General features: G+C 38.9%; 1 protein-coding gene and 1 long non-coding RNA gene across 5 annotated transcripts in view; one reads left to right on the top strand and one right to left on the bottom strand.

The window, feature by feature from the left end:
• Window positions 1-1,892: 1,892 nt before the first annotated feature.
• Window positions 1,893-15,815, bottom strand: part of HMGXB4 (HMG-box containing 4) — a 33,229-nt gene continuing 19,306 nt past the window's right edge. For all 4 annotated transcript variants that reach the window (XM_078339320.1, XM_002743719.6, XM_078339321.1 and 1 more), the window contains 6 exons: window positions 13,545-13,626; window positions 10,940-11,004; window positions 9,553-9,658; window positions 8,920-9,089; window positions 4,564-4,686; window positions 1,893-4,067 (listed from right to left, as the gene is read on the bottom strand). In XM_078339320.1, the coding sequence (XP_078195446.1) occupies window positions 4,023-4,067; window positions 4,564-4,686; window positions 8,920-9,089; window positions 9,553-9,658; window positions 10,940-11,004; window positions 13,545-13,626 (591 nt within the window). In that variant the 3' untranslated portion in view covers window positions 1,893-4,022. The remainder of the gene's footprint in view (window positions 4,068-4,563; window positions 4,687-8,919; window positions 9,090-9,552; window positions 9,659-10,939; window positions 11,005-13,544; window positions 13,627-15,815) is intronic.
• On the top strand, window positions 5,927-13,523 carry LOC144578033 (uncharacterized). Its single transcript, XR_013523010.1, has 3 exons — window positions 5,927-6,010; window positions 6,400-6,520; window positions 13,392-13,523. It is a non-coding gene; the product is annotated as an uncharacterized LOC144578033 (long non-coding RNA).

Genomic DNA, 15,815 nt, shown 5'->3' with positions numbered 1-15,815 from the left:
GTGGTATTTTCAAATTCTTCCATTAACCTTTATTTATTTATTTTTAGAGGCAAAGTCTCACTATGTTGCCCAGGCTGGTCTTGAATTCCTGAGCTGAAGTGATCCTCCCACCTCAGCCTCCCAAAGCCCTGGGTTACAGGCATGAGCCACTGTGCCTGACCCTTCCTTTAAGCTTTTTAACAGGTTCTTGTAAGCTTTATTCTTCATGGTTAGAAAAAAATCCGAAACAACTCATATACCCCCAAAAGGAAGTGGAATCATAAACTCCATGCAAACTGATTACTATATAGCTATTCAAATAGAAATGCAAGTATATAGATTTATTTATTTATAAAGACAGAGTCTCTCCATGTCACCTAGGCTGGAGTACAGCGGCACAATTGTAGCTCACTGTAGCCCTGATCTCCTGGGCTCAAATGTTCTCACACTTCAGCCTTTTAAGTAGGTGGGACTACAGATGCATACCACCATGCCTGGCTATTTTTAGTTTTTTGTAGAGATGGAGTTTTGCTATATTCCCCAGGCTGGTCTCAAACTCCTGGCCACAAGTGATCCTCCTGCCTTAGTCTCCCGAAGTGCTGGGATTGAGCCACTGCTCTCAGCCACTATATGGATTTTATCAACACAGTAGATAGGGATGTAAATGGCAAACATTAAGTTAGTATAAAACTGTCTTTAAAAAGTATGCTAATAAGGAGCAAACTGATTTAGTAAACGGTGTTTCAATTTACTTTTTCAAGTGTTTTAGTAATATTAATATCATGCTTTACTGAGGGTTAAAATGTTCAAATTTCTTAAGACTGACAGTCTGCATAAATGTAAGCTATTATATCCTTTAAGCTCTTACAGACAAAAATCAAGATACCTTACCTTCAAAATTTAAAGACAATAGTATGATGAGAGTGAAAACCAGCTAGATATCTGAACAATGCAGAGATCTCAGATGGCTTTCCTACAATCACATCTGCTCAGGACTTGAGATAACAGAGATACTGGAAAAAGCATTCTGATGAATTATATACATGATTTAAATCTGAAAGTAGCTTGGGTTAGGAAGAGCCTAGGGTTTGGGGTCAGCTATTCCAGTGTTCTTATTCTGTCTCTGCCATTTATTAGCAGTATAAACTTAGGAGAAGTACGTTTTTGCATCTATAAAGGGAAATAATATTCATAAGTCTTTGGGGGAGGGTGAGTGAGACAAAGTATGTACATTACTCTCACTAACAGCCACTCAGTGATATGGTGGTTTCTTCCTTCATCAGACATTCACCTTTGAATTAATCATACTAATTCAGTATTGATGACTTTAACACCTTGTGTTTGCACTGAAATTTTTACCCTGAAAGACTGAATCTCCAACATTCAATATTCATATTATTATTAAACATTTCTGACAGGCTGGCTGGCTGCAGGTCTAGGGACAGGGAAGTAACATTATTCTACAGATGGGACTTTGGAAGCCTATAAAGATTAAGTGACTTATCAACAGCATTACTAAGCCAGGACAGTACTGAAACATATCATTTAGCACATGATTCAGATGCAATCCTTATAGAAGATTAATGAACATTTTCTTGATTTAGACCAACACCATAATGTACATAGTTTCGTTTGTCAAGAAATGGAGGGCAAATTTACATTTGCCAAGAAATGGGTTCGCTAAATTTACAATTTGCGAAAGGGAAAGTGAGAGCCTCTACAATCTACAATGTAAAAACTAACAGAAGCAAAGTAAAGCCTATGTTGGGAAAATGGCTAAGTAATCTCCATTGTAGGTTGCTTTTTTCTTAAGAAAATTATGGTAGAATAGAGTGAAAAACAGGTTTTATAATTTCATAGCAACTATGATTATCATGATTAGGGAAAAGACAGCTGAGACTGGACTACAAATATTAAAAATGTGATTTTTAATAATATAAGTACAAAATTTTATTTCTTTATACAACTGTAATGGGATTTGGATCAAACCACTAGAATTTATTTAAAAAACAAAATAAAACAATGATATAAAAACTGCAAGAAGGTCTGAATCCAAAGTTTTTCCTCTAATAGTACCAAATACCACAAGGTACAGATTATTATACAAATGTGTACAAATTTTAAATACAAATACAGTAGGGCTAGGTTTCAAAGGAAAACAAACAAAAAGCAGGTCCTCATCAGGATTTCATTAATGTATATAAATGACAATGCTAGGATTAATGTCTTCCTCTACTATCCATGTCTTCCCCGCCCCTCCTAGATACCCTGTGTCAAACAGGAAACTTCTACAGATACAGAGTAGGCAGGTACAAGGTTCTAACACATGAAATCAAATTAAGACTTCTGTTCCTCTTGATTTTGGTTCCCAAACAATCCTGTTTCTTTCTCTGTATTCCCAATTAAATCTTAAAACTGCTCTGGTGAGAAAGGGATTCAGCAGCCAGGCTACCCTTAAGCAACATAGCCCTGTGACAATACTGGTGGGGCGAAGGGAAGAAATTAAATAGGATGCAGGCGGGCTGCACTGTCCCCAAAGATTTTCTTTGACGCTGTAGTGCTCTGTCTAGGCCAGGAGAATAAAGCACAGTTAACTCAGAGCAGAGAATCTCACAACAAATTTAAAAACCACCCTGAAGTGCTCAACTGTCTTCTTTCCAACTGGGAAGCAAAAGTTTGGTTCTTTGGAAATAAGAGCAGCTGGGGATGGTAATATTCCTCTTTATTATTCCTCTTTATTTTACTTTCTAGACATTATTGAAGGCCATGAAGTTCTTTATAAATAATTAGAATCCTAACATGATTCATTTTTGAGGTAAAATACCTTAAAATGTAGATGATTCAGAGTTACTGGAACAGACCAGGAGGAAGGAAGGAAGGAGGGAAGGAAAGGAAAGAAGGGAAGGAGAAATAACAAATCTGTATCTTCCACATGCTGTTGCTGGTGGAGGCTTTGTTATTAAATTATATATACAGAAATTTACAGGATAAATTAAAATCTAGGAGATTTTAAAGAGTTAAATACACATAATTAAAATATACATTCACACGCACAAATAAATAAACCTACGAGAGAGAGTTTTGTTTTGTTTTGTTTTGTTTTTGCAATTCACTTATATGTGGAATGCAGAACACTGTGTATCTGCCCACCAGGGGAACCGATAAGATGAACCCAAAAATCATGCTGGGCAAAGTTTATCCATATCCACCAAGCAACTAAGCAGCATGGCTTGTGAGGACTTGGTGGTTAACTTCATGCTGCCAACGAAAGATACCGGCTCTTAGTTTTGCAGACTAAATATTCTGGGTTAGCTCAGAATCTATGGAAGTCCAACTGGTGGCACTGACAGCTTCACGAACGCTCCAAGGTATTTTCTGCTGCCCGGGCTCACAGAACTGTTTGGCTTCTCTTGAGGCCGCCAATGGTACCAATATTACAATAAATTTTGAGACATGGACACCTATATAGTAGGAATTGGAATGAACCCCCTACTCAAATCACCTAAGCCATCTCCATAACCATACTGGGAACAATTTTATCACCTCCCACCTAGGTCACTTCAAATGGAAAGGCTTTGTATTTTCAGTTAACTGGCATCTTTCTGTAATCTTTCTTATTACATTTCAGACTAAGACAGGTAAGGCAAATGGTCAGTGATGGGTCTGGGGGTCCAACTGAGTTTGGAAAATAATCACATTTTAGCTGTCCATAAAGAGATGCACTTGGCACCCAGAACAAGCCCCCAGCCCCTAAGTTACACTGATTTTTAAGGCAGATTTATCCACCACAGGAGAAAAAAGAATCCCAAGCCCATGTTCATGCCAAAATTTCCTCTTGGCTAAACCTTTGCCATTTCATAAAATTATTAAAAGCAAAGTAGTTACAGTCCTATGTATATACTGTACATTATATATATATGTATGTATAGATATAAAAATTTAAAACCTACACCCAGAGGCCAGTGAAGGAATCTGGAACAGTCATTATATACACAAACCAGCAATAGCATAGGACAAGGTTTCTGTCCCAGGATTCTTTGCTGTCACAGTCCAGGCATGATGTAAGCGATGTTGTCTAGTGTGTTTGACTGCAAAACAAAGAAAAAAGTTCAACTGAAGAGTTCTTTACCTTGGTTTCCTGAGACATGTTTCTTTGTTCAAGGAAAGAGATAAGAAAAATCAAATGGAGTTAGAAAAACAGGTGAGAATGAAGGTGGCGTCCTGTTGTTTGTTATGCTAGGAATTTTTCTACTGACTTCTCCTATTAATCCTAGTAAAAAAGAAGGAGACAATTCCTGTACTGTCTTTGTGTGTAGAACAGCAAACAAGAAACACAGGAGTTGCAGTACCTTAAGGGCTAGAATGCTTCTCTTTTTAAGCGTTATTTTGGTAAATGGCTTGTTTTCTAGTTCAGTGAAAGCGCAGCATGCATTTCGTAATATAGCATCATGTTCCATGGGCCAACAGATGAAGGAAGCACTATGTGTCACAAAGCCTTATGAGCCTGTCTCTGACAGCGGTCATTAAGGCAGGGCCTCTCTGACTCCCTATGGGTTTGACCCTAAAAATCCAGGGAAAACTCACCAAGACCTGTTTGGGACAGCCATTCAATTCAGGTAGTTGTGTGGTGAGACACGCCAAGGGGCCCAGGGCACAGATAATGGAATCCAGAAGCACTGACAAGCTGCCAGACACAGCCACCATACCCTGAAAAGGAGAGGAGGTCATTGCTTGAGTCACACTCCTGATGCTCTCTGTGTTCTGGCTGACTTCCTCACAAGTACTTTAAATCCTAGGTAGTTCTAATCCTACAATTTGAAACTTTACAGCAGATATGAAAAGATTACTTTGATAACTCTGTAAGTTGTCTAGAAAGAAAGCTTTTACAACACATTCCCAGGTTTCCTTTCTATAATCCTAGCCCATCTTACCTTCTATGGGACCTTGGGGAGTCCCATACTTAACTTCTGTCTCCTTAACAGGAACAGTATAAAATGCTTTACCTACTCTGGAGAGCTGGTGGTAAGATGTGTGATTACATATGCGAAGTATATCTGTTATAAACTCCACAAATACAGCTCACATGTGATTACTATGAGAATCCTACAACCCTACATGTATGTAGCTTTTGATAGGTCATGATAAAATTTTTCTATGTTGAGTTGTTCACTCTCAAAAGAAGTGAATTTGGTTTGAATTTTAACATTTTATGTGATTCACATTGTCTATATATTTGTGATTCAAAGAGATAAGAAAGACTGTTGCTGCTGCCCAGTTCTTGTACAATCTGCTTTAACTAGAAGCACTGTGAGGATGTGTCATGTTGGGAAGCAGCACAGCAAAGTCCTTAAGAAAATGAGTTCTGGATTTGAGACTGCCTGGGTCCAGATCCTGGCTTCAGTACTTACTGTTTTGTACCTGGGCAAGTTGCTTACTGTGCTGTGCCTGTAAAACACTAACAGCATCTGCAGCAGAAGGGATTGACATAACAGATACAATATACTTGGGATGGTGTCTAATACATGGTTAAGTACTCAAAAAATATCAGTAATTATGACTATTATTACTAACGTCTTTATCTTCAAAACTGCATTTCTGGCTGTCTTTTGGGTCTCTCCTTTTGGATATTTCTCAATCTCAACATGCTGTAAGGTAGAATAACCTTCCCATCCAAATCTAGCCCTCCTTTTAGCATCCACTTCTCTGCCAAAGTCACCACTATTGACACAACTGCCCAGTCTCAAGGCCTAGCCATCACTGACTCGTCCCTTCCAACACCCTCCTTGTCAACATCTCCCCTCTATACTTTCTGAGGGCAGCAATAGAGTAAGAGGTTAAGAGCCCGGGCCTTGAGGCCACACTGCAAATTCAAGTCCCTGCTTTATCACTTAGGGGCTGAACTCTTGAGAAAGTGACTTCACCTTTCTAAGTCTGTTTATTCTTCTGCAAAACAGGGGGAACAAAAATTCTGCCTCGCAAAGCTGTAGTGTGAATTAAATAGTTCATATTAAACACTCTGAACCAAAGCTGGGTGAGTAAACATTTAATAAAATGTTATATATGGGGAAGATAAAAGCTAAAAAACCCAAAAATGTCAGTAATTAGTAATATTATTCCATTACCTTTGCCCTATGGTTACTTATAGCTAATTTATCTTTGTCACATCTAGACTAGGATTATTGTCATAACTTCTCCCCAATTCTGGTCTCTTTTCACTTCCAATTTAAAATAAAAGATATTCTCAGAGAAAAGTAAAAGAGTTCTGATCACATTCCTTCCTACTCTAAAAACTCCTGTAGTTCCTCAGTAGTAAAGTATACATACTATACAATGTCTGTGAAGTCCCTCTGCAATTTGGGTTTTAGTCTTAACTTTCTTAAGAGAGAGAGATATATATGTATTTTTATTTTTTTGAGACAGGGTCTCACTCTGTTGCCCAGGCTGGATGAAGTGCAGTGGTGTGATCTCAGCTCACTGCAACCTCTGCCTCCCGGTTCCAGCAATTCTCTTGCTTCAGCCTCACAAGCAGCTGAGATCACAGGTATGCGCCACCACAACTGGCTAATTTTTGTATTTTCAGTAGAGACGGGGTTTGTCATGTTGGCCAGGCTGGTTTCGAACTGCTGGCCTCAAGTGATCCTCCCACCTTGGTTCCTAAAGAGCTGGGATTACAGGCGTGAGCCACAGTGCTGGGCCTCTTGCCTTAATTTTCTAACTTATGCATCGTATGTTCCAGTGTTACTGCTAAAATGATGAATGTTAATTTACTGTTGAACATCTTATTTTGATAATTGTATGTCCATTATGATGTACATAAAAAAATAGAATATAACCCTTGAGACATCAAGAATGTCACTGTAAAAGCACAGACAAGTTTATTTAAACAAAACTATAAATAATAATTTAAGTGGTATGTGGAAATTGTAAAATTGCAAGAATATATGCAAATGATTAAATTCAGGTAAAAAGTGGACTAGAGGGGGAATGGGGAATAATTGCTAATGGGTATAGGGTTTCTTTTAGGGGTAATAATATGTTTTGGAATGAGACAGTAGTGATTCACAATTCTGTGAATATACAAAAAAATCACTAAATTCTGCACCTTAAAAGGGTGAACTTTGTGCTTACTAAACTAAATGGAAATATCTGGGAAAATTTGGAATATGCTTAAAACAAACCATTTTTACTTCTAACTTTTTATGAGGTGTAAGAATGATTAAATATAAAAAGTAATTCACAGAGTATTTCTTCTGGAAATACCTATATCCATTCAGATATTGAGCCTATATGAAAGTGCTCAAGTTCTTTTGACTCCTGAGAAATTTTTTGAAACCAGCCAAAGAATTTAGATACAGCTTTGGCTCTTGCGGCCTTTGGCATTTTATTTGTTGAGTAATAATTCAGTTTCTACATGGAAGCAAGTGATTAGTTTTACATTCCTACACTAATCTCTTAGCTTAAAAATGGCTTTAGTAGCTTAGACTGACTTCTTTGATGAAACGTCTTATTAGAACTTGGTGAAAATCAAAACTACTATACTCTGAGTTAGATAAGAAGACAATGTGGTTAGAAACTCAATATGGTAATAGAAACAAAACACAACAGCTGTGTGATTTTGAAATTGAAGCTTAAAAGGACGAAAATCTCCCTAGGGCACATAGCACTGTATAATTTAAGTGCAGACGAAACCTTAATTTCTCCATTTGCTACCTATTTTCTTAGGTAAATAAGGAACTCTTTAATCTCCTATACAACTGAATCTCCCTATTCAAGACATTGCTGGAAATGCACATAAAAATTCAAAGTCTCTTAGTAGTAGAAGTAATAAAAACTGCTTTGGAATTTGTACTCATACTTTTTCTTCTTATTATTTTTTTTAAGAGATAGGGTCTTGCTCTGTCACCCAGGCTGGATGCAGTGCAACAATCATAGCTTACTGCAGCCTTTGAGCTTCTGGGCTCAAGTAATCCTTCTGCTTCAGTCTCCTGAGCAGGTGGGACTACAGGTGTGTACCACCATGCCTGGCTAATATTTTAATTTTTTTTGTAGAAATGGGGTTTTGCTACATTGCCCAGGCTGCTCTACAACTCCTGGCCTCAAGCGATCCTCCTGCCGTGGTCTCCCAAATTGCTCATGGAGACATGGGCCACTGTGCTCAGCCTCCACTGTATTTTTATCCTTTTTTTTTGAGACGGAGGCTTGCTCTGTCACCAGGCTGGCGTGCAGTGGCACGATCTCAGCTCACTGCAGTCTCAGGCTCCTGGGTTCAAGTGATTCTCCTGCTTCAGCCTCCTGGGTTCAAGTGATTCTCCTGCTTCAGCCTCCTGAGTAGCTGGGACTATAGGTGTGCACCACCATGCCCAGCTAATTTTTACATTTTTAGTAGAGACAGGGTTTTACAATGTAGGCCAGGATGGTCTTGATCTCTTGACCCTGTGATTTGCCCATGTTGGCCTCCCAAAGTGCTGGGATTAACAGGCATGAGCCACCACACCCGGCCCACATTTTTATTTCTTTTAAATTTTTTTAGTATACATATATTTTTGAGATGGAGTTTCATTATGTTGACCAGGCTGGTCTCGAACTCCTGGCCTCAAGCGATTCTTCTAGCTAGGCCTCCCAAAGTGCTAGGATTATAGGCGTGAGCCACTGCGCCCAGCCTCCATTGCATTTTTAAAGAATAAAAATAAGTTACAGGGTATTCTAACTTCTTTTTGTGCCATTGTTTCAAGAGGATATCATTAGTGAAACTTTGGGAGCCAATAGGTAGACTGCAAATCTCTAGATATTTCTGTTACCATTATCTCTTCTTTATCACTGCATCCTGATTATCTGGCATAATTTAGAATAAATTAGATGATCAGTAAGTGTATGTAAAATGAGTGAATGAATCCAAATTATACGGGAAACTGTAGTCATGCTGCCGATAGTTGTATTCACCTCAGTTTCCTGCAGACGGTGTCCAATGAGGCTTAGGGACTCTCCCAACAGCTGAAGATGAGCAGCAACATCAATGGGCTCTGTCTCAGGGGCTTTGGCTGGTGAGGCTGGTAACAGCATGGTGGTGGGTGGGGACTTCTTCTGGGGTGACAGTACTCCTACAGAAGAGGCTGAGAACAGAGCAATGAGGTAGACAGGTAAAACTTGCCTATAGCCTTGAACAACACAAAACTGTTCTTCCTGATTTTTCCTTTTTATGAACTACACCAGGCATTAGCAAAACTGTGGCCTGTGGGCTAACTTCAGTCCATGGTCTCTTTTTTTATGGCCTTTGAGCTAAGAAGGTTTTACATTCTTAGAGCATTATAAAAAGCAAAGATTATGTGACAGAGAATGCATACAACACACAAGGCCTATAATATTTCCTCTCTGGACCTTTAAAGAAAATGTTTGCTGACTTCTGATTTACAATTTCTAAATTTGAACATCTCTTTTTGGTGGCCTGTAACATTCAGTAATAATACCTGAGAACAAGGTCTGCTTGTAATATTGCAAGCTGTTTTCCCAGTTTCTTAGCAAGGAAGCAAAATTCACAAGCTTTGGGGAAAAGCAGGAAAGGGGTGTGGTCACTACCTTTGGCTTTCATGGAACCTTCTGAGCTGGATGCTTTCCTTTTCACAGTTGTGGCTTCTGCTTTGTTCTGTTTGTGCTGCAGATACTGAGCTTTTTGCTTCCAAATCTGCAATCACATCAGTGAACACTAAATTAGATTTAAAAGGACAAAAAAGTAAAAGGAAAAGCAGTCATGAAAGAACAAAATGGAGAAAAGAAGAGGCAAAAGCAGGAGGGGAGCAGAGAAAGAGTTAATGCTAACTTTTAAGTTGGGGGTCACTGATCTGACTTCACAGAGCTGATTTCATTAATATCTTAGTAGAGGACTATAAACACTCCTCAGTGCTAATGGTCAATTCTCTGCACTGATTTTTAGATCATTCTAAGTTGAAATGTAAAATCACAGATTAAACAACTGGCCCAATATAATGTCTATGTGGTTCTTCTAACCTGCTGGTTGGCAATACCAAAACAATAGCATGGTAACAATAACACGGAAAACAAACCCTAAGGATAATCTATCTGAGTGAAAAATGGTTGTTCATCTAGATGACATCCGGCTCCTATATGACCTTCATATCACATATCATCCACCTGCAAAGTGTCAGTGATTCTGGTATGACTGTTTATCAGTGTCTTACTAGCTTCTTGATAGCAGGGTACATTATTTGGTAATGGTTGATGAGGATGATGACCTTGGACCTGGTTACCTACTAAGCACATTTTCATACTGTTTTTTTTTTTTGAGACAGAGTCTCACTCTGTCACCCAGGCTGGAGTACAGTAGCATGATCTCGGCTCACTGTAACCTCCGCCTCCTAGGTTCAAGCAATTCTCCTGCCTCAGCCTCCAGAGTAGCTGGGACTACAGGGACACACCACCACGCCCATCTAATTTCTGTATTTTTAGTAGAGATGGGGTTTCATCATATTGGCCAGGCTGGTCTTGAACTCCTGACCTTGTGATCCGCCCGCCTCAGCCTCCGAAAGTGTTGGGATTATGGGCGTGAGCCACTGCACCCAGCTCTCATGCTTTTATTGTTTGCAGTGACTATTAAGTGGGTAACCTTCCTCAATTTTCAGACTATGGCTGATTACTAGGTATTTGCAGTAAAGGGCTTTGATTTTAGACTTTCTTTTAACACTTTACTCCCCAACTAAGATCATCTTTTGGCTCAAATGTAACACTGATGGGAAAAATTAGACCAGGTTAGAAAAGGCAGCCTTACTAGAGCTAAATCCTCATGTACAGCGAATTGACAGTAACAGTGTTAATGTCCTCTGCTAGACTATTTTCTATTGATTTGTAATTTTCTTCACTATTTTCAGTGCTATCTGGTTGGTCTATGGGAGAATTACATATTTTGGAAGGCAAAAAGCAATGAAAAACGTTTGTAAAGTGTACTTACCAATTTGTCTTTTTCTGGCAATTGCTTCCATACCTCAGCCAGTTTTTTACTAAGTTCCCCAAAATCTGGCATAAAAGTAAAACAATACAGTAAAGCGTTGGCTATTAACAAAATGAAAGATTGATGAGAGTGAAAACTGGAAAAGGGTTTTGAATGTCAGATCAAATATCACAAGACTCTTTCAAAAAACCAACTCCAACCCCATCACTTTTCTTCTGATTTTTTTCTATAGAGAAGGGGATGTTCTGATGGTCACAAGACAGTCTCAACTCCTAACACATCTATACCTTAGGGATTTATTCCTTAAGCGTCTTTCTGGTGTCTTTTTTTGAGACTGAGTCTGGCTCTGTTGCTCAGGCTGGAGTGCAGTGGTGTGATCATGGCTCACAGCAGCCTCAACCACCTGGGCTCAAACGACCCTGTCACCTCTGCCTCCCAAGGAGGTGGGACCACAAGCATGGGCTACCACACCTAGCTAATTTTTAAAAATTATTATTTGTAGAAATGAGGTCTTACTATGTTGCCCAAGCTGGTCTCATACTCCTGGGCTCCAGCAGTTCTCCTGCTGCGGCTTCCCAAAGTGCTGAAGTTACAGGCATGAACCACTGCAACTCTGCCTCTAGTATCTTTAATTTGATCCCACAATACAAGGCCTATCAACTTAGGTTTAAAAGAATATGTAGAATTTGATAAAAGATGTTAGGTTTTTACCAAATTCCTGAGTGATTAGAACCAAAGAAGGATTTCCCTGCAGTAGCTCAGAAGCAATCCTCTAGATGTGTAATCTTACCCTTCTACTGTATAACAGTTTCATGCTTTATAAAGCATATTCATGTGTGCCTCATTGCAACCTTTTAGAGTGAGTAGGGCGGCGATTTGACACATTAGGCAAATGAAATCTGTAGAGGTTAAGTGACGCTTGTCCAAGGTCCAATGGTGTTTTTCTCACCTCACTAACTTCTAATACAGAGACAAATACGGATGGTCCCTGACTTATGATGGTTTGACTTTTGATCTTTCAACTTTATGAGGATGCAAAAGCAATATGCACTCAGTAAAAACTGTACTTCTAGTACCCACACCACCACTGTTATTTTTCACTTTCAGTACAGTATTCAATACATAATACAAGATATTCAATACTATTATAAAACAGGCTTTGTGTTCAATGCCTTTGCCCAAGTGTAGGCTAATATAAGTGTCTTGAGCACATTTAAGGTGGGCTCAGCTAAGCTATGACTCTGTAGGCTAGGTGTATTCAATGCTTTTCTTTTTTTTTTGAAACAGACTCTTGCTCTGTAAGGCTGGAGTGCAGTGGTGCGATCTTGGCTCACTGTGACCTCTGCCTTCTGGGTTCAAGTGATTCTCTTGCCTCAGCCTCCTGAGTAGCTGGGCCTACAGGTGTGCACCACCACGGCCAGCTAATTTTTGTATTTTTACTTTTATTAAAAAAATTTTTTTTTTTTTTTTTTTTGAGATGGAGTCTTGCTCTGTCACCCAGGCTGGGGTGCAGTGGTGTGATGTCAGCTCTGCCTTTCAGGTCAAGTGATTCTCCTGCCTCAGCCTCCTGAGTAGCTGGGATTATAGGTTGCACCACCATGCCTGGCTATTTTTGTATTTTTAATAGAGACGGGGTTTCACCATGTTGGTCAGGCCGGTCTCGAACTCCTGACCTCGTGATCCGCCCACCTCGGCCTCCCAAAGTGCTAGGATTACAGGCATGAGCCACCAAACCTGGCCTATTTTTCAACTTTTTTTTTTTTTTTTTTTTGAGACAGAGTTTTGCTCGTTACTCAGCCTGGAGTGCAATGGCCCGATCTCGGCTCACTGCAACTTCTGCCTCCCAGGTTCAAGCAATTCTCCTGCCACAGCCTCCTGAGTAGCTGGGATTACAGGCATGTGCCACCACGCCTGGATAATTTTGTATTTTTAGTAGAGATGGGGTTTCTCTATGTTGGTCAGGCTGGTCTCGAACTCTTGACCTTGTGATCCGCCCACCTTGGCCTCCCAAAGTGCTGGGATTACAGGTGTGGGCCACCCTGCCCAGCTAATTTTTGTATTTTTAATAGAGACGGGTTTTCACCATATTGGCTAGGATAGTCTCGAACTCCTGATCTCGTGATCCACCCACCTCAGCTTCCCAAAGTGCTGGGATTACAGGCCCGGCCTTAAATGCAATTTTGACTTACAATATTTTCAACTTTCAATGGGTTTAGCAGGATGTAACGCTATCATAAGTTGAAGAGCATCTTTATGACATTATAATAAAAGATATCTCATTAAAACTTTATATCCAAGGACAGTTCAAGGAAAAGGCCAATTATAGAATACTGGAAATAAGCAACTGTATATTTATGTGCAGTTATGTGTGTGCTTTATAACATTTATTTTTACATAGTTTGCCACCTTATCAGATTAAGAGATGTGTATAGAAAGTTCATCTCTCTTACAGATGAGGTAAACTAAAGGCAAAATCTAAAGTGATTTGCAGAACTGAGGAAAGAAACAAGATTTATGCTCTAATGCTACAGGAAGAAGAAATTAATTCTACTGCTTCAAGATATAAATGGAAAGCAAAAGCGCCAAAGATCAGAAATGCTCTTACCTATACCTGGATGGTCAGCCACAATGGTCACGCGATACTCTTTACAGAACACCTGGTAGGCCGACATGTTCTTCTTTTTTGGCTAGTACCACAAAGAAGATACAACAGGGTAACACTTGATTAGAACCCAAGTTTAATAATGCTGAATTCATAGCAATAAAATAGAAAGATATGTAAATTTTTTAATCAAGGGAAGAGTTTGAAACTACTAACCAGCTTTCCTAAACAGGACAATATATATATATATATATATATATTTTTTTTTTTTTTTTTGAGACGGAATCTAACTCTGTTGCCCAGGCTGGAGTGCAGTGGTACAGTCCCAGCTCAGTGTAACTTCGACTTCCTGAGTTCAAGCAATTCTCCTGCCTCAGCCTCTTGAGTATCTGGGATTACAGGTGACTACCGCCATGCCTGGCTAATTTTTATATTTTTAGTAGAGATGAGGTTTTACACCACGTTGGCCAGGCTCATCTCAAACTCTTGACTTCAGGTGGATTCACCCACCTCGGCCTCCCAAAGCACTGGGATTATAGGCATCAGTCACTGCTCCTGGGCAGGATAATAAATTTTTAATCTATGTTACTTATCACTCAGGGATGAACATCAGTTTTAATTTTAGTAGGTAAAAGCCACATGCTGTATTATTTGCAAAGACTTTCCTTCTCCCTATATACAATACCATGTTACATATTTCTTTCAGAATTAAGTGCTAAGGAAATCTTTACCTCTCCTGTGGTGTCTATTTTTCTCATCTTTGAAAATCAGAGCCACATAATTTCCTTTTAAACTTTGGAGCCAGAAACCCAAGAGCCAAATCTGTGTTCTTTTTGTTTCTCTGGTTTTGATTTCTAATCTTGTAATTTCCCCTTCTCTTGCTTTTACTGTCATTTGTAGCTTTTCATGATTGGATTATTTACATTCTTTGGGTTCAAGGTGAGAAGTTAACAAATAAATGAAGACAATTCTTTGGTAGTCATTGTCAGATTCAACTCCTTCATTTCAACAAACTGCTCTGAGGCATGTTTGTTCTTCACTACATTCTGACAATGCCAAAAGGAATGTATGATTTTTGAGAAACAAAACCAAATTATTTTTAAAGTCGGTTCAACAAGAGACATATAAAACAGATTATATTTCTATGCACTCCATTTTATAATTATACATGGGCTTAGGGGGAAAAGTTAAGTTTCTCCTATCTATAAAGGGGCATGCAATTAGATTCATTTGTCCAAATTTCTCATTGTAAGGATGGGAAAAAAGAAACTGTAGCTTGCTGAGGGTATCACCACTAAATTGGTAATACCAGACCCTGGCAGTTATAACTACAACTCAGGTAGCCCTGACTTTCAGGGCCATGCATTATGGGACCAAGAAAGAATATATGTTGCTCCCTTACAGAAAAAATTACTATTTAAAATAAAGAAAGGGTTATCACTTAAGAATCTTAATCTAAGAACAAATATTTTCAGTATGGCTTTCCTCAAAAACTCATCTGCAAGTGTCAAGATATGATTCTCAGTCTTTTATCTACTCTTAGTCCTTTCTGGCCCTACAGTTATTAAAATGACACAAATGTTTGGTGCTTTAAAAGCCCTTGGGAGCTTCTGTTTGCCTTAAGAGTCAGGTTTTGTGATGGAAAACAAACCAGCCACACAGTCCTGCCTCATAACTACAGTGTTGTATCTTGCTTTAAACCAAGCTTGATCGTGCGCTCTGCTTAGCTACCTTAGTTCTTCATGTTGTTTTCATAAAATAACGACCCTCAAAGGACAAAGACTGGCTGAACTGATGGCAATGAAAAGCTTATGTGATGACTCTGACTTTAATTCCAAAAGCAATTCTGAAATCACTTGATGAAAAGAAACATTCCTAGAACACCTTCAAGGTAACTGCTTTGAATGAGATACCACTTATTTAAAGATAAAATTTGTGGCATGTTTGTTAAATTTCATACTAATCTTTTAATAATGGCTTATCTATATGCCTGACATTTATTAGAATACATGATGAAAGAATAATCTGTGGAAATCTATACACTGCCAAATCTTTCCCAACTATAGAATCAATCTCGCTACTAAATACTGAGAACATCAGAAAGTACATATGCTTGAGAGATTTCTTAGCTTGTGTTTGGCCATATTATACAACTTGCAAGGAAGGCGTTTAACAATGTTTTCTCAAACACAATATAATACTGTAAAAGGTTAATGTTCCTATTCTATAAGGCTATCCATAGCTGTCACACTAACCGCAATTCTTGGCCAATAT

Source organism: Callithrix jacchus, chromosome 1 (genome assembly GCF_049354715.1).
Source record: "Callithrix jacchus isolate 240 chromosome 1, calJac240_pri, whole genome shotgun sequence".
NCBI lineage: Eukaryota > Metazoa > Chordata > Mammalia > Primates > Cebidae > Callithrix > Callithrix jacchus.
The sequence above is the reverse complement of the archived record's forward strand: the minus strand, read 5'-3'. Positions and strand labels throughout refer to the sequence as shown.